Source organism: Mycetomoellerius zeteki, unplaced genomic scaffold (assembly GCF_001594055.1).
Source record: "Mycetomoellerius zeteki isolate Tzet28-1 unplaced genomic scaffold, Tzet1.0 scaffold79, whole genome shotgun sequence".
Lineage (NCBI taxonomy): Eukaryota > Metazoa > Arthropoda > Insecta > Hymenoptera > Formicidae > Mycetomoellerius > Mycetomoellerius zeteki.
The window spans coordinates 1,917,483-1,944,085 of record NW_017257819.1 but is presented as its reverse complement, the minus strand read 5'-3'; the positions used below and the strand labels follow the sequence as shown (position 1 = coordinate 1,944,085).

General features: G+C 35.0%; 3 protein-coding genes across 4 annotated transcripts in view; 2 read left to right on the top strand and 1 right to left on the bottom strand.

Annotated features, from left to right (window-relative positions):
* The window catches only part of LOC108729719 (uncharacterized), a 21,418-nt gene extending 14,353 nt beyond the window's left edge, over window positions 1–7,065 (top strand). The window contains exons 2-3 of the mRNA XM_018458932.1: window positions 2,574–2,583; window positions 6,983–7,065. Coding sequence (XP_018314434.1) covers window positions 2,574–2,583; window positions 6,983–7,061 — 89 coding nt within the window. The 3' untranslated portion in view covers window positions 7,062–7,065. The remainder of the gene's footprint in view (window positions 1–2,573; window positions 2,584–6,982) is intronic.
* A 7,767-nt stretch (window positions 7,066–14,832) lies between these two features.
* LOC108729727 (uncharacterized) lies at window positions 14,833–16,544 on the top strand. 2 transcript variants are annotated; one of them, XM_018458945.1, is made up of 3 exons: window positions 14,833–14,878; window positions 15,047–15,220; window positions 15,799–16,544. In XM_018458945.1, exons 2-3 carry the CDS (start codon window positions 15,068–15,070, stop codon window positions 16,504–16,506), a joined length of 861 nt encoding a protein of 286 aa, XP_018314447.1. In that variant the 5' UTR covers window positions 14,833–14,878; window positions 15,047–15,067; the 3' UTR covers window positions 16,507–16,544. The 2 variants fall into 2 exon arrangements, with proteins under 2 accessions (XP_018314447.1, XP_018314448.1); XM_018458946.1 differs by lacking the exon at window positions 14,833–14,878 and having other exon boundaries at window positions 15,186–15,220; window positions 15,815–16,544.
* A 1,398-nt stretch (window positions 16,545–17,942) lies between these two features.
* Tnpo-SR (transportin 3) lies at window positions 17,943–25,602 on the bottom strand. The gene is made up of 18 exons (XM_018459147.1): window positions 25,219–25,602; window positions 24,400–24,603; window positions 24,120–24,277; window positions 23,979–24,051; window positions 23,391–23,528; window positions 23,090–23,304; window positions 22,882–23,026; window positions 20,804–20,950; window positions 20,478–20,713; window positions 20,269–20,408; window positions 20,005–20,196; window positions 19,637–19,875; window positions 19,417–19,569; window positions 19,127–19,332; window positions 18,896–19,052; window positions 18,626–18,793; window positions 18,442–18,554; window positions 17,943–18,239 (listed from the first exon to the last, which is right to left on the bottom strand). The coding sequence occupies exons 1-18, from the start codon at window positions 25,333–25,335 to the stop codon at window positions 18,179–18,181; spliced, it is 2,862 nt and encodes a 953-aa protein (XP_018314649.1). The 5' UTR covers window positions 25,336–25,602; the 3' UTR covers window positions 17,943–18,178.
* Between the last annotated feature and the right edge of the window lie 1,001 nt (window positions 25,603–26,603).

Here is a 26,603-nt window from a genome sequence, read left to right as displayed (position 1 = left end):
AGAGAGAGAGAGAGAGAGAGAGAGAGAGCGGTGCAAGACGCGTCCTGAAGCTTTGTACTTTCCGCCCATCTCATCGAGAATTCCTGTTGGAATCGCACTGCCTGCGCCTCTGCCGCCGCGGTCGATCCCTTATCTCCGCGCGCGCGCGCGTGTGTGTGTGTGAATGCACGTACACATGTACGCACGAATGTACGAGGCGCATCGCCCGTGTGGGCGCACGATACAGGTGTGTGTACGGGCGTGTATGTACATATATACATGCATACGTACCCACGCGTGCGTGAATACGCGTCGACGAGGCGACCGACCGCGGCGCGACCGAAATTTTCTGCAGTCCGCGTTAAAGACCGCTGTCGCTCCGCCACGAGCAAAACCATAGATGAAATTCGGCTGGACGGAAGTGTAAATGAAGAGAGGGCAGTGGGGCCGGCAAAAGGGGAAGTTATCGAAGGCAGAAAGAGAGATACAGAGAATGTGAGAGAATCGAATAGGTACGACGAGAAGGGCGTGAAACTTTTTCGAGTTGAGTCGATGAGTCTTCTGGTTTATATTGGAACATGATTCTGACCAAAGATGAAATTGTATGAATAATCGTATGTTGTTATAAAAAAAATTTGTAGATATATTTGTTAATTAAAAGATTTCTCACAAAAACCAAACAAGTCTAAAAAGTTGAATTTTCTGAAAACAAGAAACTTCTCATCTTCAAACCGTTAATTGTATAATGTACATTTATTGTAATATTATAATTTTTCTCTGGTTATATAATAGGTAAAGGAATAAAGTTTCAGGTTTTGATTAATATTTTGAGACCCATTTAAAAAAATAGAAAGCTTTGGATCTTATTTTTATTTCTTGCGAAAATTTTATATTTATTATCAATTTATACAATAATATTTTACATCTTTTTTTATAATGATAAAGGTAAAAAAAATATTTAAAATATAAAGCAATAATTTTTTTACTTTTTATTTACATAATTTTAAATTACTTTTAAAAACATCCTTTGCAAATGTTAAACTTGTATATTTCCTACTTTTTTGTTCTTATCAAAACAAAATAATTCACGATGTGACTCTACTAATAGAGAACGATTTAGCATTATAATCCAGATTTAAAGAATTGATTAATTTGATTTTTGTGGAAAACTTTTCAGTTGTAATTAATGCGCAAAATGCGCAATAAATGATATCCAAATACATCTACTACAGTTTTGCACGAGAGAGCATGTCGATATCGATGACGAGTGACAAGTATATTATTAACGTTAAAACGTTTAACGAATGAAGGAAACGAGATTTTTATCAGTGATGTCCTATCGAAAGAATGACGATACCTCAAGGGTCTCGGCTGAGAATCGATCGAATTATTTCACGCCCGTCTGAAACGAATGAATTTTAGGCAGCTGCCGGCGATTCTCACCAGTCGTCCGAAGCGTGGTGTAATTTTAGACGTAAAAGTCCGCGAAGAAACGTGCGCAATTTTCACGGACATTCCTCGTCGGGGAATCCCTCGTGGAATTTCACCGTGGATTTTCACCAAATCTTCAATTCTCGCGGATCATATCTGTTTAAAGTTATCACACGCAAAGAAATTTTACGCTGAATTCAGTCATTACACTGAAATAACTAAATTAGGGCACATTAAGGCGAAAGCCTCGTGTAAACTGCTAAAAGGAAGATAACTTTACAGAATTTTTCTGAAAAACAACATGCACCGGATCTTTTACATATACTCGCCAGAGTTGTGAGATGGTGGAAGTTACAGCTCCTTTTGTACTCGTCTGAAGCAAAAATACAAAATAATTTCTTATTTTTTATGAAATTACCTTGTCGAAACCAAGAAAATAAGAAAAAGATTGAAAATTGAGAAAATGGCAGTATTTAAAAAAAATTACTACAAACGGTCGAAGAGATCTATGTGCAAGAAATGGACTGAGGTTCTAGAGGATCCTAACAATTTAGTCATAGTGTAAATAGCACTTACACATAGACGATTTACGTGTCATTGACACATCACTATATACTACTACATAATACTACTACTAACATCAATATCTCACGCATACATACACATAAATTTTCGCATAACAACAACATTTTAATTAGATGTCTAATTGTAAATACAATTTTAAGAACTCCACATTGTTTTTTCGTGCAAACTACTAGTCTGTGGACTCCTATTTCGTAAATATAGATTGTATAGCTTTCATATGAAGCAAATATTGTCACAATATGGCTGTGTTCCAAATTTACTGCCAGCACTGAAAATACTACAGTTTACGTTACGTGCACTATAGATTTTCAGTATTGGCAGTCAATTTTGGAACACAGCCCATGACAGCTAGCTCTGGAGCGCCATATTGGACTAAGAAATGGTAAAGATCTCAATTTCGAAATTTTGTTGTCGTTCTTAGCATAGACTCTATGTCACAGACACGTATTAATGCGTAAAGTATATGCTTCCTAGAAAAGGATTTTCGAATCAGTAAAAGAGGAAAAAAGTAATCGTTATACATAAATTATATTATGGTTTAGTCGGTAATACAGACGACTTTAGGATCTCCTTAAAAGAGTCCCGAAGGTAATTGAGGAGCGTTGACATTATCGACAATTGATATAAATTTACGATTATTGATATAAATATTTAAATCGTGAGGGATAGCTTATTATTTATTTACGTGATAATATCTCTTCCTTCCACAGTTTAACAAGTTTATTAAGTTACGCAATACAAGTGAGTCCTCTCCGAAGGACTGTCAGAACAGTTTCTCATTAAAACCAAACAGCGATTGCCGAGTACCGCGGACTCGCAAGGAATTTTGAACTTTATATTCGAATTCAGCACGTCTAAATCTATAAAGATTGACCGATTTTATACATTTCAATCACAAGCAAATTTTAGCCTTAAACTGCCAAGTTCTTTCAAATCTTGCTTACTGGAGGACACGATTCAGGTACATTCAGACACACATGAATAAAGTAGTAAAAACAAAGGACTCCGCACATTTCTTATGGATTTTAGTTCTCGGTCAAATCTTCTCATGTTTTGGGAAATTGTAATTTCAGGTGTCCTAATTAAAAATGTCAATAAAAGAGTGCGACCTCCTAAAATTAACAGTTTTCGAAATATAACTAGTCAAACTTGACTAATTTCCATTATTTCGGACATGTAAGCAATTTATGTAAACAATCTCGGTCCCACATAATCCTACTGACTTGAAAAAAATACCTAGATAGCCCTTATAACATTCAAAATAAGGCTGCCATAGTTGCATTTCGCTTCGCGATCTCAATGGCTAAAAATAATGATAAATGCTATCATTAACAACTTTGAAGGATCGACTTATTCTTTAGGATCCGGCTAATATAATTGAAAAAAATATATTATATGAGAGATGATTTTGTGATCTATACGAGTGACATGTAGAATACCCATGTACTTGTAGAACTGATGTAGAACTTCATTTCGCTGTTATCTCATTACATAGTTATTTATAATTCAGCTTTTTTTCATCTTCTCTAAAAATTCAGCTGCTGTAGCACTATGGCTGCTAGTCTTCAAGCTGTAGTTTCAAGTCTGTAGGATCATGTGGGACCGAGATTGTTTATGTTGTCCAATATCCATCAGAATCAGGCCAGTTCAGTTGGAGTCGCCAAAAAATTTGAAAATATTTTGATAAAGTATAACAGTATTTTCGAGAAGTTCGGTATAGGTATAACGTTATAATTAGACAGGCGTGGTGATTGATGAATACGAATCTGCGGATGCTAAAGCACCCACTGTCCCCGTCCTCGTCCAATCGACGATCGGTCCAACAATCCGGCTCTCATATCTCCCATCTGTCTCTGTACGTTATTGGCACCGGTTGATATGGTGAATTCACCAATGTGAATTCACTATAGTCCTGAGGGAGAAGTGGGAGGAAAAATGCGGAGCGAAAAGGGGAATCACGCGGCGAAATCAGATGGACAGTCATTTCGTACATTATGTTTATATGCGCGTCACAAAATGCAAAAAAAGAATCTTACGGTATAAAGGATATAAAGTAGTGACGAAGAAAGGAAAACAAAATAATGTAGCACTTACACATAGATGATTTACGTGTCATTGACACATCACTACATAGATAAGTATTAACCCAGCAAACATTTTGAACGCAAGATAATATAAAATTTGCAATAAATTCCAGCGGAATAATATGTCAAAACTAGAGCCTACTGTGTCCGCAATAAGATTTCCAATGTAAACTATATTTGAAGAACATATCTTGAAACCAACACACAAATTGAAACCAACACCAGAACAAATTTGATAATAGCAATGTGATGACAGGTTGATGCCAAATGCAGGTTAAATCTGTTGTCTAACGCGCCGACAAAATGGTGCCAAATATATTTTGATGAACAGATAATGTTGCATTCTTTCATAAAAAACGCTGAAACTTTTGTAATAGCAAAATTGCTTAAGATCTGCTGTCAATTTGTTATCAACGCGTTGGACAGACCTACCCGCTTTTCACCATTTCTCTGTCATATACTTTGCCGACAAGATTGTCGCATATTATCAAATATATGACAGAGAAACGGTGAAAAGCGAGTAAGTCTGTTCAACGCTAAAAATTTTTTTATTTGCAGTCATAAACTGTTGTCAACCTTGTCAGTTGCAGAAAAGGTTATAGGGGAACATGATTATTTTAAAATTATTTAAAATAATACGTATTCTTATTTTTTATTTAATGTAAACAATTTAAGTGGATCAAATATCTTTAATTTTCACATCGTGACTATACATCTACAGCACATACTATTAATTCGGGATCCATTTTCGATGTATGTTAAACAATGTTCAGAACGGATACCGAGACTGTCGAGCGAATCGAATGATAACACCGAGTGAGCAGCGAGATTGGGCGCCTTGTGTATCTTTGAATTGAATCATTGAGATCTGCAACGAGATAGGCTCGATCAAAATGAAAGACGAGCGAAGGATTGTAAGTAAATGCTCGAATACCTTGCTTTGCCGCGCATTAGCTTGATACACCTGGTAATGCCGAGCTAATAATCAGCTAATCTGCCCGCGAAGTTTACACTTCGCCGCCCGCCAGCGGTTTAATCGATAAGGCGATTCTCTCAGAAGCATCCCGCGAATGCGAGTCAGTCGTGTGTGAGTTTGAGAATCATTCACCGGGGACGCATCCCAAAATCTAAATCCCCGAATAGTTCGGTACGGTAGAACACAAGTAGAAGGTAGATTGTTCTCAAACTTATCCCCTTCAGATTAACACTTGAATAACTCGTTTCTATTGATGACATTAGTCATCGGCAATAGTTTAACGGTGCACGGAGGTTACACTGATTCAAAGATATTCTTATTGAAAAATAAGACGTTATTTCTTAAAATAACTCTAAACTTTTTTTCTTTATAACATTTTAATGATTAACGACGGCTAAAACTTGTTGATGATTACTCAAGATCATGACCTTGACAATACACAGGGTGGGGCATTTTAATCGCCCCAGAAGAATATCTCAGAAACTAAGAGAGATACAAGAAAAAGTTTTATATGAAAGTTGTAAGTTTTCTTGGAGGAAAGAAGATGGAAATAACGGATTTTGGATAGGAGGCACTACCAAGGTCAGGTCAGGGTCAACATGAATTTTTTAAATGGAACCTCCAATTTTTTATTGCATATTCTTGTAGCACACCTCGAGAGCTTTCCAAAACGCTATAATAAAATATTTTTTCATGAAGTACTTTTTGAGTTATAAGGTTTGCATGTTACAGTACCGCTGGCATTAGCATTACCCAAGGTCCGACCGACGGCTAAAACATCTTGAATGTTGTTCAGGATCATATCCTGGATAACATTTGTCAAGATCAAGGTCATTGCAGGTTGTTCCTTTAATTTTTTAATATCAAGGTCAAGGACATCGGACCGGGATCCCTTGATCGACATTTTTGCCTTTTGTTTTAGTGGACATATGAATATTGCTGCAATATTGCAGTTATGTTTTATGAAATATTGCAATCTTTCAAAGTAATATTGCTACAATATTGCTGTAATATTTAATTTGCATTATGAATGAGGCGATAATATCAGGTCCCAACAACTAAATCAGGCAAACATTGCAGGGTCCTTATCGGAACCTTATTTTAATTTCCAGTCGAGTTGTTTAAAGTATAAATATTAATATATGTGGTATACATATACAAATATTTATTATATCTTCTTAACATAAAACGTGACTGACTACATTATTTCGATGAGTCACGAATTAAGAATACATTAATATTTCGTCGCGAAGGCATTCGCGCTATTTTAGACGCGTTACGACCTTTAAGCACCGCAAAGGTGCTTTCAGACCAAAAACTGGCGTTATTTAGCGAATTTATTACAACAAAGGAACGACCCGCGAGAGCTCCCACATGTTAATTTCAACGATGCGTCTGGTGTCCTTGAATGTCTATAAATATACGTCGTTGGAAATGAAAGAAATTCCAGGTCCACAATGTTGTTGCTTTGTTGTTTGTAAGAACAATTCTTTGTATGGGCGAGGTCGCAGGATACGCACTGCAATTTTTCCACGATTCGTTGCGTTTGAAATCTAGAAATGCCGAAGGTGAACACCAGGGGTCAGGGATCTTATATGCGAAAAATATCGCGTATGGAAATACTACAGTATACGTTACATATATTACATATTTTCGTATGCAATATAAAATTAAGTATAGGCTTTCTGAACTTGCAACCTGCGTTTATCAATTCGTGAAACATATTCGATAACTGTTATGACATTTATGGCAGCTGGCGTGCAATTACATGGAATATCTCTATTTCATAACGGAAAGATGCGAGAAAATACATTGGCGCGCATCCTATAAAACGTCTATAAAATCTAAATGAGGTAAAATATTTAGAGTTGCTTGAGAATATCATCGGATAAGATTTTAAGAGAAGGCGACCAATGTTTTTGCGAAGGTCTCTAGGGTTCCTCGGGACCAATTCCATGGAGGAAAAGAAAAGAAAGCTTATATATGGAAAGGGTAAGTGCATATAACAAGAGATTGGGATCCGGCCTAGCTTCCACCATTGACCCAAGTCCCCTGCTGAGAGGAACCAAGACTGACCAGACTTACCTGGCGACGATTTTTATTACTCGTTGTCTGTTATAGGTCTCGTCATCCGCCTCCACGCAAACTTTTTACGAGTTTTGTACCGAGGATTATTGCTACCTATGATTTTGCACATTAATTCTCACTTTGTTTTTTACTTATAATTCAGTTCTACACATAATTTCAATTATGCCTCAGTGATCGAATTGATAAAGACGCCCGTCACAGAATGTATACAGTAGAAAATATTTTTTGTATTTAATGTACCTGAATCGAATAAGGCCCACCTAATTTATTTTATTTTTAAAAAATTCTATTTATGGAGATATTGAAATAAACTAAATGAGAATCAAATGCTGATATATATTAGACGCGAGCGCTCTGAGCCGCTAAATATTGTATTTATTGTTTTGATAGGCGACCTACATTAAATTCGCCGCTCCACCACTGTGGATAGACAAGATATTAAATTTATAGGACATGTATTCACTTCCTGCCAAACAAGCGACGTGTATAGACATTCTTTTCCCGAAAGCGTCCCGTATTGTGAATCGAAATTTAATAAATCTAATTGTTCTTGTATGTGCACAATTGTCAATTTCTTAAACAAAATCTGTTATGCGAGCCAGAGATAAAGCTAGAAAAATCTGGAAGAAATGGAGGACGGAGGCTTGTTATGCTAGGTTCAAGACTTTGAGAAATCGGATGTAATAAAAACTATAATCATTTATATCAATATATAAATAATCGAAGAAATAAAAACTTCGTTCAAAAATACTTCATTCAACGTTCAAAAAAACTTCATCCAAAAATAAAAAGCGAATCACGGATCGATATTACTCTTTTTCCATTGTATCGAAACACGCTCACTACGAATTGCTGTCAAATCAAAACTATCGCATAAATCACTCTGAAATTTTGTATGGCGTCGTTTGAAAGATGGTAGTACACGATGGTAATGCCAACTTGTGTCAGCAACACAGCCTGTCTTCAAACACAAGTACTTATTAATTTGCCATCGTAAGACTTCGTAATCATCTCTTTGCTTTACCGAGATCACAGATCCAGTCCCGAGTTATAAGGATTAAATTTCTTGACTTGAAATTTGGACCGATGTTCGCACTATTCGCTGGAAATAGACGTTACAGCATCCTTTCGGGACGTTGACCCACATTTCGGAGCAATAAAAAGTGCGTTTGACTCGTGGCATTCGCCTCTGTGCTTATATCTGCGAGACAGAGTCCGTCTAAACATTCTTCCATACCCTCCCCTTACTCATCCTTCGTCTCTCCAATCGATTTCAAAATTAATTTCCGAGAGTTTAGACGTAACAGTACAATAAAATGTATTGAGAATTTTACGATTGAACCTGTTTTTATATTTATATTGAACATACATATTTATGTCAATTTGTGTACCGGCTTTAACATACACTCAGTGCAGCCAAAGAGAAACACTATCAGTGTATTGATTGTGTAAAAAGTATTTTGGTTATATCAACAAAAAGCACAAACAAAATACATTCTAATCATATCAATCAGAATTCTAATCGTCATGTTTGAATCTCTGAATATCTCAACTAGAATGTTTAATTTCTGGTTGAATCTATCAGATTTCCAATTTATGCAACCAAATTTTTTCGGTGTAGTAATCCAACGATATTGATAACCAATTTGCGTGTTTTATTATTGCATCCCCATGTACTATTGTAGTAACTAGTAACAGTATTAACGTCCGAATGTCTTAGCACCTATCTTCTGCGCAGCCGGTGCAGACAAACGTGTAGAGTCTGTGCTGCAGCAGAGACGTCGTGCGCGCGATAAAGAGAAACGTGCACGGCGAATCGATACTGATATGACACGTTGCGGTAGATTTTCAAGAGGACATAGGCAGATAAAGCAAAGAATGAAAACACCAACAGGCTGTACACGTGCAAGTAATATCACAGACTAAAAGTCGCTTTGGTCTTTAGTTATGTTTTCGATAATGCCGAATGAAAGCTAATATAAGTTACAATCATGCAGTCTTAAGGCGTATGTTACTTTTCACGAAAGAAGAAGAAAAGAGAAAGAAGCATCAAATAACTTTGCTGTCAGAATTCTATTACAAAAGTACGATGTAATTAACTCTTAAGAAATAACAAAAATTAAAAAATAGTGAGGAATGGGCTAATAAGCGCTGTAAACGTTGCGCAAATTCTATGTGTGTACAATTTCTTTATTTACTTGAACGTTTCGACTTTCGTTCGAGTCATCTTCAACAAAAATCCGTAGTTGAAATTACAAAATTTCGTTGAATCCTTAGCGAGAGAACCCTATCGGTCATCACATAAGTCACATCGTTACACATGGTTGATTAGTCAAGTGGAAGTAATAACGAACGAGATTGGCTTTTGTCATTTCTCACCAAGGAATTAACGAAAAACTTAAAAACGAAAGTAAAATAGGAATCCACAGTACATATTGTAAGTATTAAAAATCATTGTATCAAAAATTGTGTCAAAAATACCGTCCTTACGCACCAAGAGTCATTTAAAGTGCAATTTTAAGTGCAATCATAATATTGCGAAATAATTAAATTATAAATATCATCGACTACATACATGAGAGAAAAAGCAGCTATGTAACTGTTGTAAAATTTTTTTATATGATTTTAGTTCATATATTTAAATCTATTAAGAAACTGAGAAAAGATCATCGATAATTCTTTACTTAGATTCTTCAATAGTTTCATTGAAGCAGCGATTTTCCGATAAAACCGGCTTTTTCATTATATTATAGCATAACATCCTTTTATTATGTTCGATATAACATTAAAAGATTTCAAAAGCAGTTTTTTTTTACTATTATAATTAAAATAATTTTCACAATGAATTATGGTACACTCTCTGGATAACAAAATTAATAAAGAGGAACTTAAAGAATTGAAATTAGGAAAGATATTAAAAGAAGATAAAACTTTCTTTCCAGCAACGAAACATGTATACTACCTTAGACCAATCATGCACAACGAGTCATTGAAAGATAAGAAGAGTAAAAATTTCATTGCGATTAACAATGTCGAAAAATCACCTCATGCCCATTTTTACCAATGTAGATTGACTTCTAATTCTTAGAATTAGAAAAAGGTGAAGAGTTAGTTGAACCAAGGTTAAAATTTAATTACATTATTGATAGAAACGGGCATCAATGGACTATGTATGATAAATATATGCAGAAAAATAGTGCTTGTTGAAAAGAAAGAAGCTGAAAAAAGAGAGTTGTGATGAAATCCTCGAAGACTGGCTTTAACATACATATTATTTGATAAGTTTTATGCGAAGGAAAATTTTTGCCTCCTCCCTCTGACTAAAATCTTGCGCTCTGACTAAAATTCTGCGAACGCCCATGTATACGTGTGTGTATGAAATAAGAGCTACAACCGAGAGAAGAGTATCCAAAATTGAAAATATCGGTTCTCTTATATGAGCGAACTGAACAAACAGATGGTCATTTTGCGCCAAATTCCATTCGCAAAATAACGATTATGTGATTCGCGTAAACTGCAGTTTGAACACGTTATAAAGCGGTATGTCGAGGCTGCAACGCATGTTGCATGGAAATGGGGAAGAAGGCGACAGAGACATTATTCACACTCGGGCCACTCGGGGAAGGATTTCGCTCGGAAGGAACCCGGAACATGAAAGGAGAGATATATACGAGAAAACGAAATACGTAAGCGAATGTGATTACTGTAGAACTTAAAGATGATATACACGATAGAAAATACAATTTACACAGCTTGAGAGAGAAGGCTGATTACCAAAGGATTTAATTCCTTGACAAACGATACCGAACGATTACCAGAATTGCTTCGATTAATTCTGCCTGTAAAATTAGCTCAACAATTTGTAAAACACAATATCAATTAAAAATATATTTATTATTCGACGTGATAAATATTCAGTTTAGGCCGGATTAATTTATCTACAACAATCACACATTTTTGTCCAATTAACATTCAACACAATTACAAGACAATCATTCAAACAATAACGATCATACAAAAGGCAATCCATGACGCAGTAATAAAGTTTACAATTAAATCATTAAAAAAGAAAAATGAGAAAAAGAAAAAGGAAAATCAGAACTAAAACAAAAGGACAAAATCTGATAATCGGAAAATAATGGAAAAGAGCAAAAGAGAGAAAGATGAAAAAGAAGAGAAGAGAGAGAGAGAGAGAGGGGGAGAGGGGGAGAGCAAGAGAGAAAGGAGGGAGAGAGAGAGCGAGGGTACGATTGCGGGGATGATGACCTTAGAGGAGGGAGATTGGTCGTAGGAAGAGGAAAAAACGAAACGTTGGCAATGCGGCAATACGCAAGCGGCGCACAGCACGGCACGGCGCGGAATCGCCGAAAATGCAATGCGCCGTACTGGAGTGGCGACGTCGACGTCGGGCGTGGCGGATAACTGACCTCGCCTCGTCTGGCTCAGCCACCCCTGACACCCCCGTCGACGACCGTCAGAGTTTCCCCTTCCGTCACGTCCCTCACTGTTCAGTACCACGACGTCGCGCCAGTCAGGGACGGCGTGACCGCATGCACCGCCCGGCTCCAACTGTTTGTAGAATACGCCTTTCGTCTTTATTTATTATTTGCCATTGCTGCCGTCGCCGTCGTCGCTGCTGCATTGCATTTCACGTTTATGATATTTCGCCGCTCAAAGCGCGGAACTGCCGCAGGCAGCACATAAAACACTGACGTAAACAATGTTTAGTTTTGAATAAAGAGAAATAGGTTGTGTATACGCCGGCTAATTGACGGCTTGCGAAAAACTTATGGAAGGAATACTTTTAAACAGTGAAAATGATTTTTTCCTATTTTCGTTTGGAAAAGATCGCGAGTGTAAAGGAGTTATAGAATCACTCAAAAGTATTTGCTTACTTTATCTTCCTTAATTAAAAGAAAAATAAATTTCAATCTTCTTTGTTTATCTTTCAAATGTTAAACTAAGTAATATAATGTTCGATTCAAAATGTTACATTCTACAATATTTTCTAAAGAGAATGTAAGAGAATTAGAACGCTATTTTATATCGTATATGTATAAGAAAGATATACAAATTGTAATGGGCAAATACTTTTGAGCGATAGTATTTTTTATTTATATTAAAATTGTGTGTGATAATCCAGACGATGTCAAGCAATATTTTTTGCTTTTATTTTATTCTAAAACATTACTTTCTTAAGATACGATTTTCTCGTCTATTTACTCTATTCTGTCCATATTTTCTTTGCGTAATAACTTTAATCGCGTTTTTTATATATATGTATACATTACATACATATATGTTTACATATGTATGTATACAATATATTATACGTATATGTGACGGCCTTGATAATCTGCAAAATGAAATTATATACTTGCTCTCTCGAATTGCGATTGATATTGATTGAATGCGTTGGATTTCTAATAATTTCCATTTAATTAATCCTCTCCCAATGGCCTGCTGATCAATTTCCCTAGTTACTAAATATTATGAACCAACGAAAATTTTTTTTCTGCAGTTTCATTTAATTAGCTGCAAATAAAAAAATTACAGTGATTCCCTCACCTTGGCACGGGGAAAAGGAAAAGAGAAGAGCGTGACGGTGTATCTCTTGCCAATCTATTTTTTCATCTTAGTGTCGCAATAACCGTAGTTAAAACCGCGAATAGCGAATCTCCGCTCACCCAGTTCATCCTCGTAAATCCGGCTGGAGACCGGTTCGCTGCAGTATTGGGCGAGCAATTTGGTTACAACGCCATCGACGAAATAAAAGCGAAATAAAAAAAAGTTGAAACGACGCAACGACGACGACGACGACGAGGACCATCGATTATTCCCGCCGAAAAAAACAATTTGCTCATAGTAGTAGTCGGCGGCTCCGAAATCATTTTAGCGAATATTCATTTTTTCCTCGCATGCACCCTCTGGCGGCCCGACCCTGCCGGATCAGCATCCACCACCTCTTTGCACCCCCGTCCTTGCACGAAGCCGACGTAGCGTTGCACTTGCCCCCACCGCTGTGCAATCTATCAGCGCAACCCTCATTGTGTGCGCTCGTCGGGGGCCGCGTGAGGGGTATCGCCCCTCCAATGCCCTTCGTTCCCACTCTACGTTGCCATCCCTTCCTGCGGCCCTTCTATCCCTTTCGTCCTCCCCGTCTAGCAAGCGCGTGATCTCCCGCGCACCCCAACCGATCGGCAAAAGGTAGTCTAGCCGTCTGGTTGCTCAGCAACACGGTACTGCCTGCCTGCTGGCATCGATGCGAGAGAGTGTAGGTACCTATATCCATCCAGCCAGCCAGTTAGCGGTGATCTGGAACCGTGTCACAATTGCGTAAATTCCGAAAAGTCTTCAAAGAAATAGTCTTGCGCGAAGAGGACACTGTATAACCTTCACGCAACGGCAATATTTCTTTCGTTGTTTGTTACTCTATGACCTGTATATTAAATGAAATATTTCATTATTAATTGATTAATTTCCTTGATTCTTTATCACATAGAAAATTACACATAAGCGATATCTGAGAATTCTTCCACTAAAATCGATTGCTTTTATCTTTTTCGTATTGTGGTAACGATACGAAATGTATCGACACGTTGAACAAATGTATCCAGGAACCGGATTTGATCTAGTTTCCTGAATACGAACAATGAAAGTCAAAGTATGGTATTCTAGGATACGGTGCCATCTAAATTTAACAATTCGAATTTTGCCTGTTAATTACATGTCATGAAACTATCTTCGGCGCGAAACTGTTATCTTTAACTCTGTTCCACATATGCTTTAATTAGACCATCATCTTGAGATTGTTGTATGATTCACATATGGTATCTGTAGGAAAGACTAAGTAAAACTACGCCTGCTTTAGCTCGGGCAAGACTTTGAGAGCCTCTCTGTCCTACAGTCAATCAACAGGCTTGAAAAGCTTTGTCGTACGACACGTGAAATATCGGGCTAATAATAGGCCTGTTCTTTTTGGCTGAACTTTTGCACCAGTTCATCTTTTTTCCTTTCCTCTCCAGGAAAAAAGAAGAGGAAGAAAGATGAACTGGTGCAAAAGTTCAGTCAAAAAGAACAGGCTCAATGTAAGATTCACACTGCGTACGACATTCGACGTGCGACGTCCGATATCCATTAGGAAAGCTTGTTTTCTAGATATTTTAGCTAGCAATATTTTGTCGTACGATGATGCTTGTCGCATGAAAATGTTCGTCAAGATTTAACTTTTTCGTCCGACGACGTACATACATACGACAGACATATCGCAATATGCAACTTACAAAGTGTATGCAGATAAAAATGTCGCCAACTAGAACCGAATTCTCATATTGGTACCATCGTACGTCGGATGTCGTACGCAGTGTGAATCCTACATAATACTCCTACATCTGCACTCTAACAATGCAGAACTGCTTTCAACGACTCGTCTCGAAAAAGTTCCACATTATTCGGTAACTCGAATCTCGAAACTCAAAATCGACATTCTCAAGATGGCTGCCAATTCGAATCAATAGCATCAAAAGTATCGATATATCGATACGTACGAAAAGTATCGATATGTCGAAATTATCAAAACAAAAGTATTGATGAAAAATATCGGATATCGAAATAATAAAAAATATCGATTCTGAAAATATCGATAAAGTATCATGCCTACTTTCAACTTTCCAGGCATTTGCAAGAATATGGTGACCTTCATGATTTGTCATGTGTTTGTAATATTTGTATATTTGTAAGTACAAATTACTAAGTTTAGATAATAATGATTTAATATCATTATAAAATATTATTATAACACATAAGTTTTAAAATTGATGTGATTATTGAAAATATTGTAACGTAGGCACATTCCTAACCTATAATGTATATGATTTTATAACGCATAAGTAAACAGTTATAGGTAATATTCTTGAAAATAATAATGCCGGGCTGTTGCGTGCCAAATTGCAAAAATTCAGCGGCTAAGGGATTTTTAATGAAACATTTCCCCAAAAATGTGGAAAGAAGGACTCAATGGGCTGTGAATATTCCACGAGCGAATTGGATACCCACAGATTCTAGTTGTATTTGTGAGGTATGGTATTTATATTTACTTAACAACTAACTTCTTAGATCACTATTCATAGTAAAATGTTATATTTATTCAGATTAAGCTATCTTCAGATTCTTTGCAGCCAATGAAATAAACTGCATAGTATATAAAGATACTCTTAACTATTCTTCTAAATATCAGCTTTATACTATGAATATCTTATATCAGAGCTGTCCAAGATCAGGGTTTTTTGGCTCGTTAAAACTTTTTGATCTGTCTTTCATTATGTTTAAAAGTATTCTGTCACTAATATTATAAAATACTGTTATTCATAAGGTATTTAACTATAAAAATATGAATAATAGTATTAATTATAATATTAATAACAGAATACTTTTAAACATAGTGAAAGACACAAGTCAAAAACTTTTAACGATTTCAAACTAGTGTCGTCACTAAAACCGATCATTGCGCGCTACGATAAAACAGCAATGAAGTGAGGAGTAGGAACGGATAATGAACATGATCACCGACACGTTTCAATTTTAGGTCAAAAGACCCCGCCTTTGAACAGCTCTATCTTATATAATATGAAATGAATATTATTCTTTATGTTTAAGATTCATTTTTCACCAGAAATGTGGGAAAAACCTCGAAGTGATGGTAAAAGGATCTTGAAGTGTCATGCAACACCAAATATTTTTGAGCCATGTCTTAAGACAATCATTGCATCCAAACAAAATACTGAATTAATACAATCAGTACAAACTGTCGAGATGAATGAGAACTCAAATCTCTCCAGTAATGACATTATCGCCCAACAAGAAGAATCTATTGAATTTTTTATAGTTCCAGTTACTGAAAATCAACCAAATCTATCTTCATCTAATCATGATGATAAAATAGATTGGAAGAAAAAATACGAAAAGCTCAATGATTTATTTAAGAAACGTGAAAAGATGTATAATACTGTTTTAAGAAAATGTAATTGTTTGAATAATACACTTGTGAAAAGACTGAATACAGAAAAACAAAATCAGCATAAGCAATATGTGAACACAAAATTGTACTCCATAATTACAAAAGTATTCACTAACGATCAAATAAAGGCATTGACAAAGAAATCAACACGTGGTTCAAAGTGGTCCGAAGAAACACTTAAAAAAGCTGTTCGACTGAGAATTACTTGTGGAGCGAATGGATACAAAGAACTTTTGCAACAACATATTCCTTTGCCGTCATTGCGTACTTTACAAGAAAAAATGGCAACACTTCATTTTGAACAGGGAATTTGCAAAGAAATTTTAAATATCTTAAAGGAAAAGTAAATAGTTTTGAAGATAGAGATAAAGACGCTATGATTGCACTAGACGAAATGAGATAATTATAATTATTATTATGATGTTAGAAACTCCAAAGTAACACTTCAAAATAGAACACGTACATTAATTAAATTTGCATACTGAGAAAATATTAAAAAAATCATTTTTAATAATAAATAAATTGAATTTCTAACATAATAATAATTATCATTATAATTATAATAATAAAAATTTGTAAACAGTGAATGTAAGACAATGGCTACGTTTACACCGTGCGCTTAGTCCGCAACCGATAGGTGTCTTTGTTTAATATATAGGCTAAACAAGGACATCTATTGTATAGGCCGCGGCCTAAATGCACGGTGTAAACGTAGCCAATATGTTTAAAAGCCCTATAGCCTTATAGTGCCCTGTATGAGTTATGGCTAATATCATCCCTGAGTTCGAGCGTTTTATGTTTCCGCGCACGGTCTAAATACTACGAAACAAAAGAAGTGGGGATGATGAAGTAAAATCGGTCGAAATGTGCAACTCAACTGCAGGCCTAAAATAAATCTATGACAATGCATGGTATAAAGACAAGGGTATGCTCACGCGCATGCTATATGCACGCAACCAATCAAAATTGTCAAAGTATGACATCACAGATATGACGTCACAGATTGAAGATTGAGATCGAAGATTAAAGATTGAAATTTGACCAATGAGGGCAAAGGAATTTTAGCTCCTATTGTTTTGATTGGTCAAATTTCAATCTTTCAATCTTCAATCTCATCTTTAATGCCTAGTCTGATTCCAGCCTAAGGATGTCGATCTTTAATAGTATCTCGTCGGTAGTATATGCTAGTTTTTCAGGTCGCTGATTTTGAATCTGATGTCAGAATTTCAAAATTCAAATTTCAAATTTCAAAAATCAGATTCGAAATCAACGATACGAAAATCATATGTGATCATAATTTCATCAAAATTCTGGAGTGAATGGATTTTTGGCCACTTATTCGGGTCTCCTGGCCCACTGTGCGATTTCATAAAACTAATGTTACTTATAGTTAATCTGTCAGTCCAGGACCATATATATAAGGGTTTTTCTTCCTCCTTGAAAAGAAATGTCCTTGAAGATCTTTGAAAGAATTTGAAAACTGCCAAGAGAATTACTGTTCGACTTAGAACAATAGCCCAGCAGCCCTAAATCGATACCTGCGCAGTTCGCTTTAAGGTGCTATAACTTCTTCAATTTTATAAATATGACAAATTCCTTGTCACATTTTCAATATGTAGTTTAAGAAGATGAAAAAAATCGATTTTTTCAAACTTTTAGACTAGAATATCCCCTTAAAGTTGATAAAAATAAATATATAAAGAAAAATAAAGACTTTTGTAAGATATACATTTATAAAAGTCATTTTATATTCAAATACAGTATATACATATATATATGTGTATGTGTGTGTGTGCGTGCGTGGTGTGTGTGTGTGTATGTGTAGTTTGCAAACATAGCTATAGATAGTAAGACATAAAAAAATCTTCGTACCTAATATATTTTTCCTAATATATTGGTGTAGTATCGAGATTTCCATAGTAAATTTTGTTATTTCGAGAGGTCATAATCAAAACTTGCTGGAAGATCTTATGAATAATTTTTGAGGAATTTAACAAAGTAAATATACATTAAAATGCATTAGCGATACAGGCGCGCAAAATTTCGTAGAGCATTTGTGACGGTTTTCGGTGTTTCTGACCTAAATATCATAAAAAACAAAAAGTTATAAATCAATCAAGTTCTGTGAATTGCTAAAAAATTCATAATAATCTAAGTAGATATTAAACCAATCATTCATAATTTATAAATAAATATATAAACATTAATTTTTTTGTAAAAAAACTGCTATAAATTTTTCCGATATTTATATTTGCACTGATATAAAGTTGTATATTACGTACCTCGTGACTATACTGTGAAATTCAAGTAGTTGCTCGGGTGTTGCTGTAGGAGCTCCGCCTGCGTTTTGCGATGGCATTGTCTTAATAGCTTCTTCTAACCACTTTGACATGAGCTGGTAGAAAATATGATTTCTCCATGTAAAATACGAAATATATTTGATAAAAACTATAATAAAATACATACATCTGCATCATTTCGGGTAAGTTCTATAATGACATCCGCCACATCAGACAGCATATAAGAAGACAATTCAAACACTGAAGCATGTAGTAACTTTATGACTAATGTTTGGCCTTTTTCTTTCAATATATTTTGTACCAGTTGTCGTCGTATCGTGTAGTCTGATCGATCCTGGAAAAAAAAATAGAATCTATAATTGGAGCTAATCTATGTGAATTATACATTAAAGGGATTTTATTTCAATATTCATTTAAAAGGTTCACAAAGAATTACCTTATAACTGCGGCCGCTATGTAAAAGATCGTAAAAGAATTTCATTACTGAACTATTAGCGTCCCTATGATCCAAACTGCAAGCCATTATAGCACAATCTACAATGCTCCCGATAGCAAGAGAACGTAATAAAGAAATAGGAGCTCTTTGAAGAAACCTTTTGTATAAAAAGAATGAATCAGACAAAATTTCAATAAAAGTGTCAATCGATAGTATTAATCATCACGATACCTGGCACAGAGCCTAAATAGATCATCTACTGTATCAGGATGATTTTTTAAACCATCTTCTTGTTCAAGAATTTCAAAAGTGGGACCGATGAAAGCTTGTAACATATTTAATAGTACACATTCTGAGTCAGTCGCATACTCATCCACCAATATAGAACCAAGATACAAGAAACAACTATGTTTATGTACCGTATACAACAGTACGATCTGTGAAAAAAGAAAACGAGAAGTATGTATTTAATAAGTGCGTTAATAACAGTATAGTTGGGATGTTAGATATCGTATTATAACCTTATTCATTATTTGTTTTACAATCGACTCAAGCAAATGAGTAGAATGTTTGCCCACACAGCGTACCGCAAAACGTATGCATCGGCAACATCTTTCTATGACTCTCACATCTCGTTGATATGTTTCACATACATCAGACAATACAGGCCACATCTATAAATATACATAATGGATGTTATTAACATGTAAAGAATTTCGCTTCTAAATTTTTAACACTCACTTCAGCGACTACGCTTTCACAAGGATGAGGCTTATTAGGATCATTGATTTGAGGATTAGTATGTTTAAATATAACAGCTAATCTATCCAGCCATATCACAGGATCAGTCTTTGTTCCTCTCTCGATTTGATCTCTATTCGTTAGAAGCGTCCATAGGGAACGTGCTTGAAACCAGCACAATTCTTTTATTGCCGGAATAATTTCATCGTATGGTAATTTTGCCAAAATTATCGATACTCCTGCCGTAACAATTAGCGCTTTTCATTCAGTTTACCATAAAATAATTAATCAATATATAATACAATCATGTATAATATATTTCGTAATCGCGTACACCTTGTAACATAGCTTATAAAATTTTATCCTACCTTTTAATAGGCCAATAGCTGCGTCATTACTAATAGCAAAATTGTCAAGAGAAAGTGCTATTTGCAAAAGTCCAGAGAAATGCGTTATCATGTGCGATGGACAAGCTGTACATATACTTAATAATGCGCCCGAAGCAGCACTTCCTAGACCCTTTTGATTTAAACAGTATAAGAGGAAATTTAAAACTTGTTCTGAAATAACACAAAGTATATGTGAATGCCATTGAGATATCCGAACATGACAAGTATTTATCAAAGTGTTACCTAATAATTGCGGATGCTTATCTATCCATTCACATAGCTCGCCTAAGAGGAGAATACTAGTATAGCGTACGGCTATATGAGTGTTTTCCGGCAAATTAAGAATATCTTGTACCACTCTCGGAACCATAGCCTCTTCATCTCTGTTATACGAAAATACTGTTATATTTGTGATCTTTAGATATTTCATAACGAATATAAAAAGAACGTACGGTAGAATGTTTTTTGCCACCGCCTGCATTATAAAAAGTGCGGCTTCGGTCGAGTCCCAAGTAGGTGTATGTACAGGTTGACCCTGCGGACCAGGTCCTCCAGTCAGTGATGAAAACATTTGTTGGAAACAGTTACTACTTCCAACTACAAACACTACATCTTTTATCAAATCCGATACGCGATTTCGGAAGTCAGCGAACTCTTCTCCTCCTCCTCCTTCTTCGACGAGACCCAACTGGTAATCAATACATAATTCTGGTATAATTATCTATTTTATTTCATATAAAATACTATTTAATAAAATTATGATAGCAAATATACTGACATGGTCTGGTTCCATTTGACAATGCCTACAGAGGGCACTGATCAATCTCTCAATACGAGGTCCAAATACGGCATTAAGATCATTGCTATTTTTTTGATAAAGAACTTCTGATAATCGATACCACAGGTTAAAAGTTATCTGTGCAACCTTAGCAAAAGATATTATTCAATCAATGATACTTAATTTATAATTTTTAATATAATAAAATATATCGACATATATATAGGGTGTCCAGTAACTTTTGTGACAACCCTCGTACGCAAGTAAAATGAATTAAACTGAGTCCTGTATCATTTTGCAATTTTCGCAATAGTTAACGAAATATTAATTACTAAAGATCGTTGAATGAGAGCATGTATCCACTGTAACTACTGCCAATTGCATGCCCAGTGGTCATGGTTACTAGGCATGTGGAGAGTTTACTAGAATAGAGTTTTATTCACTTTATATTTATAAGCCAAGGGGACTTGGTTTACAATTTTTCCTTAACTCATTCATTCATCTCCGTACATAACTCTAATTTCCTCTCTCTTAAAAATCTTCTAAACGTGCTCATCATATTCTGTAATGCTTTCCTATTATTAGCCACCAGTACTATATCATCTGCATATGCTAATGACCATACCCTTTCCACACCTATTCCTACATCCTCTATCCTTTTCTTTTCTAAATCGCCATCTAGATTCGCGATATAAAAGTTAAACAGGAGTGGACTCATTACACAACTCTGTCTTACTCCTCTCTTTGTCCTGAAGTTTTCCGTGTATCCTTGCTTCGTTCTTATCCTCATCTCCTTCTCAGTGCATATCTTCTCTATCTTCTTCACTCCTCTTAAGATTTCTCATAGTTTGTCCCTATCTATCTTATTGAATGCCACCTTTTAAGTCTGCAAACATCAGATACACTTTTTCCCTGCCTCCTACCTGCTTCCTTTCCCTTTATAATAAGTGCATCAGTATGAAAATATTATCGATCGTCGATCCTCCTCTTCTAAATCCTATTTGACTGTCCAGTACCATACCTTTTGCTTCCATCTCTCTTTCCAATCTATTTCTTATCACCTCTACATAAATTTTATACACTGTATACAGTAATGATATTCCTCTATAATTCGTTACCTTCTCTTCGTCTCCTTTCTTATATAGCGGCACAATTAAGGCCATGGCACACACCTTCCGTAACAGTAATCATAAGATGTACCGTAAGAATCAGCCAATTAGAATTAAGAGTTCAAAAGAATTCTTGCCTGTGATTGGCTGATTTTTATGGTACGTCTTATGGTTACTGTTACGGAAGATGTGTGCCATGGCCTTTATACTTTCCTTCCAATCTTGTGGCATTATACCTTCTTTCCACACTTTCTGCAATAAGCACGCTAACTTCGATTCCTCTCCTGCATATATCCAAGCCTTCATTGGTATCCCGTCAATACCCGCTTCTTTCTCTTCTTTTTTTTCAGCGCCCTACTTATCTCCTCAACCTTTAATTCCTCTTCTTCTATCTCCGTTTGTATCGTTATCTAACTTGTTATTTATTCTGTAGTATACTCTTTCTCCTTAGTACCCTCCAAGAGTTCCTTGAAATGTTTTCTCCATTCTCTTTCATCTTTCCTTATGTTATTCTCTTTCTATATCCTTCTACCTCTCTTCTTATTTATATACTTTCACATGTCCTCCTCCTTCTTTCCTTTTTTCTTTTTGCTTCTTTTCCAATAATATTCTGAACTTCCTTCTCTTTTCCCAGTATTTTTCTTTCGTTTCCTCATCTTTTTTTTCCATCTCCTACACACTCTTTACTTGTGGGAAGTTTACTACAAATGGCAATAGTTACATGAATGAGCAGCGAAAAAAAATAAAAAACTCGTGCACTAACTAAGCAATTACGATCGTTGAGCTCGTTACGCGTTCCATATGGTCGAGCGAATATTCACTTACTCAACGATCTTTAGTAATTAATTTCTTCTTAATTATTCCGAAAATTACAAAATTACAGGACTTTTCGACTTAATTTACACATTCTTCATTCACACACGAGCGTTGTCACAAAAGTTATCGGATCCTATAATATATTTCAAATACCTCATAATCATGATGACCAACACACTTGAGGACAAGATCCAAAATTTGTATAGCGTAATGCTGCTTTCCATTTTCACTACCTGTCACCATAATATCTAGAAATGTCTCAGCCAGTTCCGTAAATATTCGACAATAATTTATAGACCTGTAATATATTTAATAACTAGGTTTGTGCTACAAACATATTTAGGTAAATTAAATAATTTACTTTTCCATGTCCTCATACGCAACAGATAAGTGATATGGTTGTTCTAAATTCATTACACTTGTGAAAAGACACAATTGTAATTGTTGCAACTGCACGATTATTTCATTATCACTATCACGATTAGTATTACTATCTTCTCCTAACGCTTGCAAAATTACGCAGATACAATCGGTAGCCGTTTCGTGCAGTTGTGAAACAGACTGGTTGCTGAGTACCTGAAAAATAAAATTATTATATAATAAAAAGACGAATAGAAAACAATTAGTTTTTCCGAAAATATTTTATCAGTTTCAAAACTTACTTCCAAGGCATACATAAATACCTCGCTCGAGGGTACAGATTTAAGCGGTATTGCATGAACAGTTATCCAGCTGGTAAAACATCGTAAAATAGTAACTTGGATTTGTAAATTATCACCGCTGTTTTTTAGGCACATTTTCTGCAAATACACCATACATGAAATACCAATGTTAAAATAAAATGTGTGCGTGTGTGTGTACGCGCGTGTATATATATATATATATATATATATAAGTATTTATAAATATAAACTAATTTTATATGTATCAAAATATACATGTGACTAAAATAAGATAATAAATTTCAGAGCCGAGCTTCCCACACTAAAATATGAAAAAAAGTTCATGTAAACATATGTTCGCAAATCCACTGTTACTGAGATATAGCTCAAATTGTTTAAGTATTATGGCCCCTATAATTATCCGATCTAACTTCTAATTTTTATCTGTGGATATCAGAGTTACCCCATAAAAATAATTCGTTATCGGTACCATTCTTTTTCCCCAAAAGTAACTCGTTATCGTTATTCGTTATTGACTTAATTAAAAAAAAAAACTAATTTATCCACAACCATGGATATTATACATACCAGAAATTCTGTCACGGTATCTGCATTTGTATTAAGTTCATGCAGTATATGTTGCCTATGATTAGCGCCCAGCCTATACAAAAATAAAATTAATGTTTTGTCATTTTATGATATCACATTAAGCAAGATGTTGTACTATACCTAAGTGATCTCGAATTTACTTCTTCTGGAAGTACCGTCATTATTTCAAGCAATGGCCAAAGGTTTACAGCGTTTCCTCCAAACCTATTAATTAAATCTACAACTGGTTTCTGCCAAGAAGACATTTGTAAGGCCAAATCTGCTAAAGCTAAGCATAACTGTAAGCATGAAGATTTAACAACATTAATAAAGATTAGAATAATCTATAGAATAAGTATAGAATTACAAAAATCTTTTAAACATATAAAAGTAGTTTTCATGAAAGAATATATATAAATACCTGAGTAACAATGGCAGAATTAGTATGTTCATTGATTTGTGATATATGTTCTATTAACGAATCTCGTAATGAAGTATGAGCTTCTTGCGGTAACTCATGGAAGGAGAGCTGGATCTTGGTACGCATTGTTTGTGCAGCAAAATAACAGGATTCTATATTTCGTTTTTGATGTAACATTTCATCAGCTATTTTCCATGCAAATACCTATAAACACATACACATAAATAAACATAAAAGTAATGATTTCTCTATATAATAGTTTAAAATGACAAAAAATAATTTGTTCTACCAACACAAAGAATTGTTGTCTATTATAATTACTAATCAAATAAATGACAAAAAACATGTATCTATATATATATATATATTATATACAAGTAATACATCAAATCTTATATAAAAGATGCAAGTAAAAAGTGCAACATTATTGGTTTTACATCTAATTTTTGCTTTTTTTCGTAACAGTGGCCCTATAATGAATCGGTAGCCGATAGTCTTAGAAGTTGGCTGCTGTCCAACTCTGCCGATTTACCGATTTCAATCAATCCCGACTCACCGATTATTCTTGAGACTCTCTTCTGACAAACCAATTACAGACTACCGACTCATTGCAGAACCGGCATGATACGTAAAAGTAATTCTTGTAACAGTGATAATCCTCCCTTTTAAGGTTAGAAAGCAGATTTCCGTATTTTTTATTCAGGACGATATTAACACAACTATATCGAGAAATATGTTTTTATCTGATGTAACAACGCGAATGTTAAATTTAGGAGAGAGCTTTAAACTTAACGATATTTAAAGTGATGGTATGCTTACCGATCTTTGCAATTCTCCCAACCATAATGACGCTTTTCCTGGTTCGGTCGGATTTGTATTATTATATAAAGAAAATACGGCCTGGTAAACGGTCTCCAGGTTCGGCGGCGAATCCATGTTTCAGAGAATATTTGGGTACCGCGAAATACCCATGCAGTCAGATCCTGGCTGACAAACGGATGCGCTCGTGCGAGGCCGAACCCGCCGAAACGCAGCCGAACGTTTCGCTTTGATTGGCTTTGATCCAAGGACTTAACCTCCAACGAGTAACAGACGATGTCGGATATATTTTATACACCGCAAAACCACCATAGTAGATACATTCTATTTAACTGTCATACCGCGTCATACTTCATACATTAGAAATGCATAAGTCACATGCACGAAATATAAATTACGAAATGTAGAGTATATAGAAGAAGGAAGAAGGGGCGGAAATTAAAAAAAAGTACCGAAAGTGCAGCCAAAAAGAATCGGTACATACGTATGTACATACATACATACTTTATCAAGCTCAAGTCAGAAACGTAGGGTGCGTTTCCATTGAGCGCTTCAGCATCAAGAGATCAGCTGACACCGTGGCTACGTTTACACCGTGCATTTAGGCCGCGGCCTATACAATAGATGTCCTTGTTTATCCTGAAGGTTAAACAAAGACACCTATCGTATAGATCGCGGCCTAAATGCACGGTGTAAACGTAGCCCGTGATTTCCATTTACTTTATCGGCTTGTCCAAAAGAGAGGCTATTTTTTACTTTTATTATAATATAGATAATTATTTATCATCATATATATTATCAACAAATAATTGATATTGTAATTTCAATCTGTTTAGAATCTGTTTTGAACTCTGTTTATCAGCACTTTTATCACTTACTCATTTGTCATTTAAAAAATTGAATTTATTTATATTTAAACAATTATTGCTATTATTTTTAAAATTATTTTTTTATTTTTATTTTATTCTGATGTATATAATAAAGTTTATCCTTATAAATGTATACATAAAAATCAAGAAATTATTTTTTATTCACATTATATTTTGCACAAGATTTTATAGCATAAAATTTATTATTATCCATCAACACATTTAATGTAATTCATTAATATAAGTAATAATAAAAACTTACGGCTTTTATAGCTTCATCTATTTTTTTGGAGGTATTCATCTTTGTGGATTATATTCTTCTAAATTTCTAAGTAAAGTCAATATTTTTGTTATTAAATAATATTTTAATTGACGAATATCAATCGTCAAGTTTGATTGTGACCTATTTTGACGCTAAAAATGAGCGTCAAGCATTAACATGAAAAGGCACCTAAAAGGCCATCGCACGTACAAAAATTTTAGTCGTAATCGTAATGCTGGATTCACCCTGCATCC

Coding starts and splice junctions, on each gene's coding strand:
- LOC108729727 (XM_018458945.1), top strand. CDS start 15,068: ATGCCGGGCTGTTGCGTGCCAAATTGCAAAAATTCAGCGGCTAAGGGA. Junction 15,221..15,798: donor ATTCTAGTTGTATTTGTGAG/GTATGGTATTTA, acceptor TTTATGTTTAAG/ATTCATTTTTCACCAGAAAT.
- Tnpo-SR (XM_018459147.1), bottom strand. CDS start 25,335: ATGGATTCGCCGCCGAACCTGGAGACCGTTTACCAGGCCGTATTTTCT. Junction 23,027..23,089: donor GCGTATGAGGACATGGAAAA/GTAAATTATTTA, acceptor AATATATTACAG/GTCTATAAATTATTGTCGAA. Junction 20,197..20,268: donor TAAGCATCCGCAATTATTAG/GTAACACTTTGA, acceptor GTGTTATTTCAG/AACAAGTTTTAAATTTCCTC.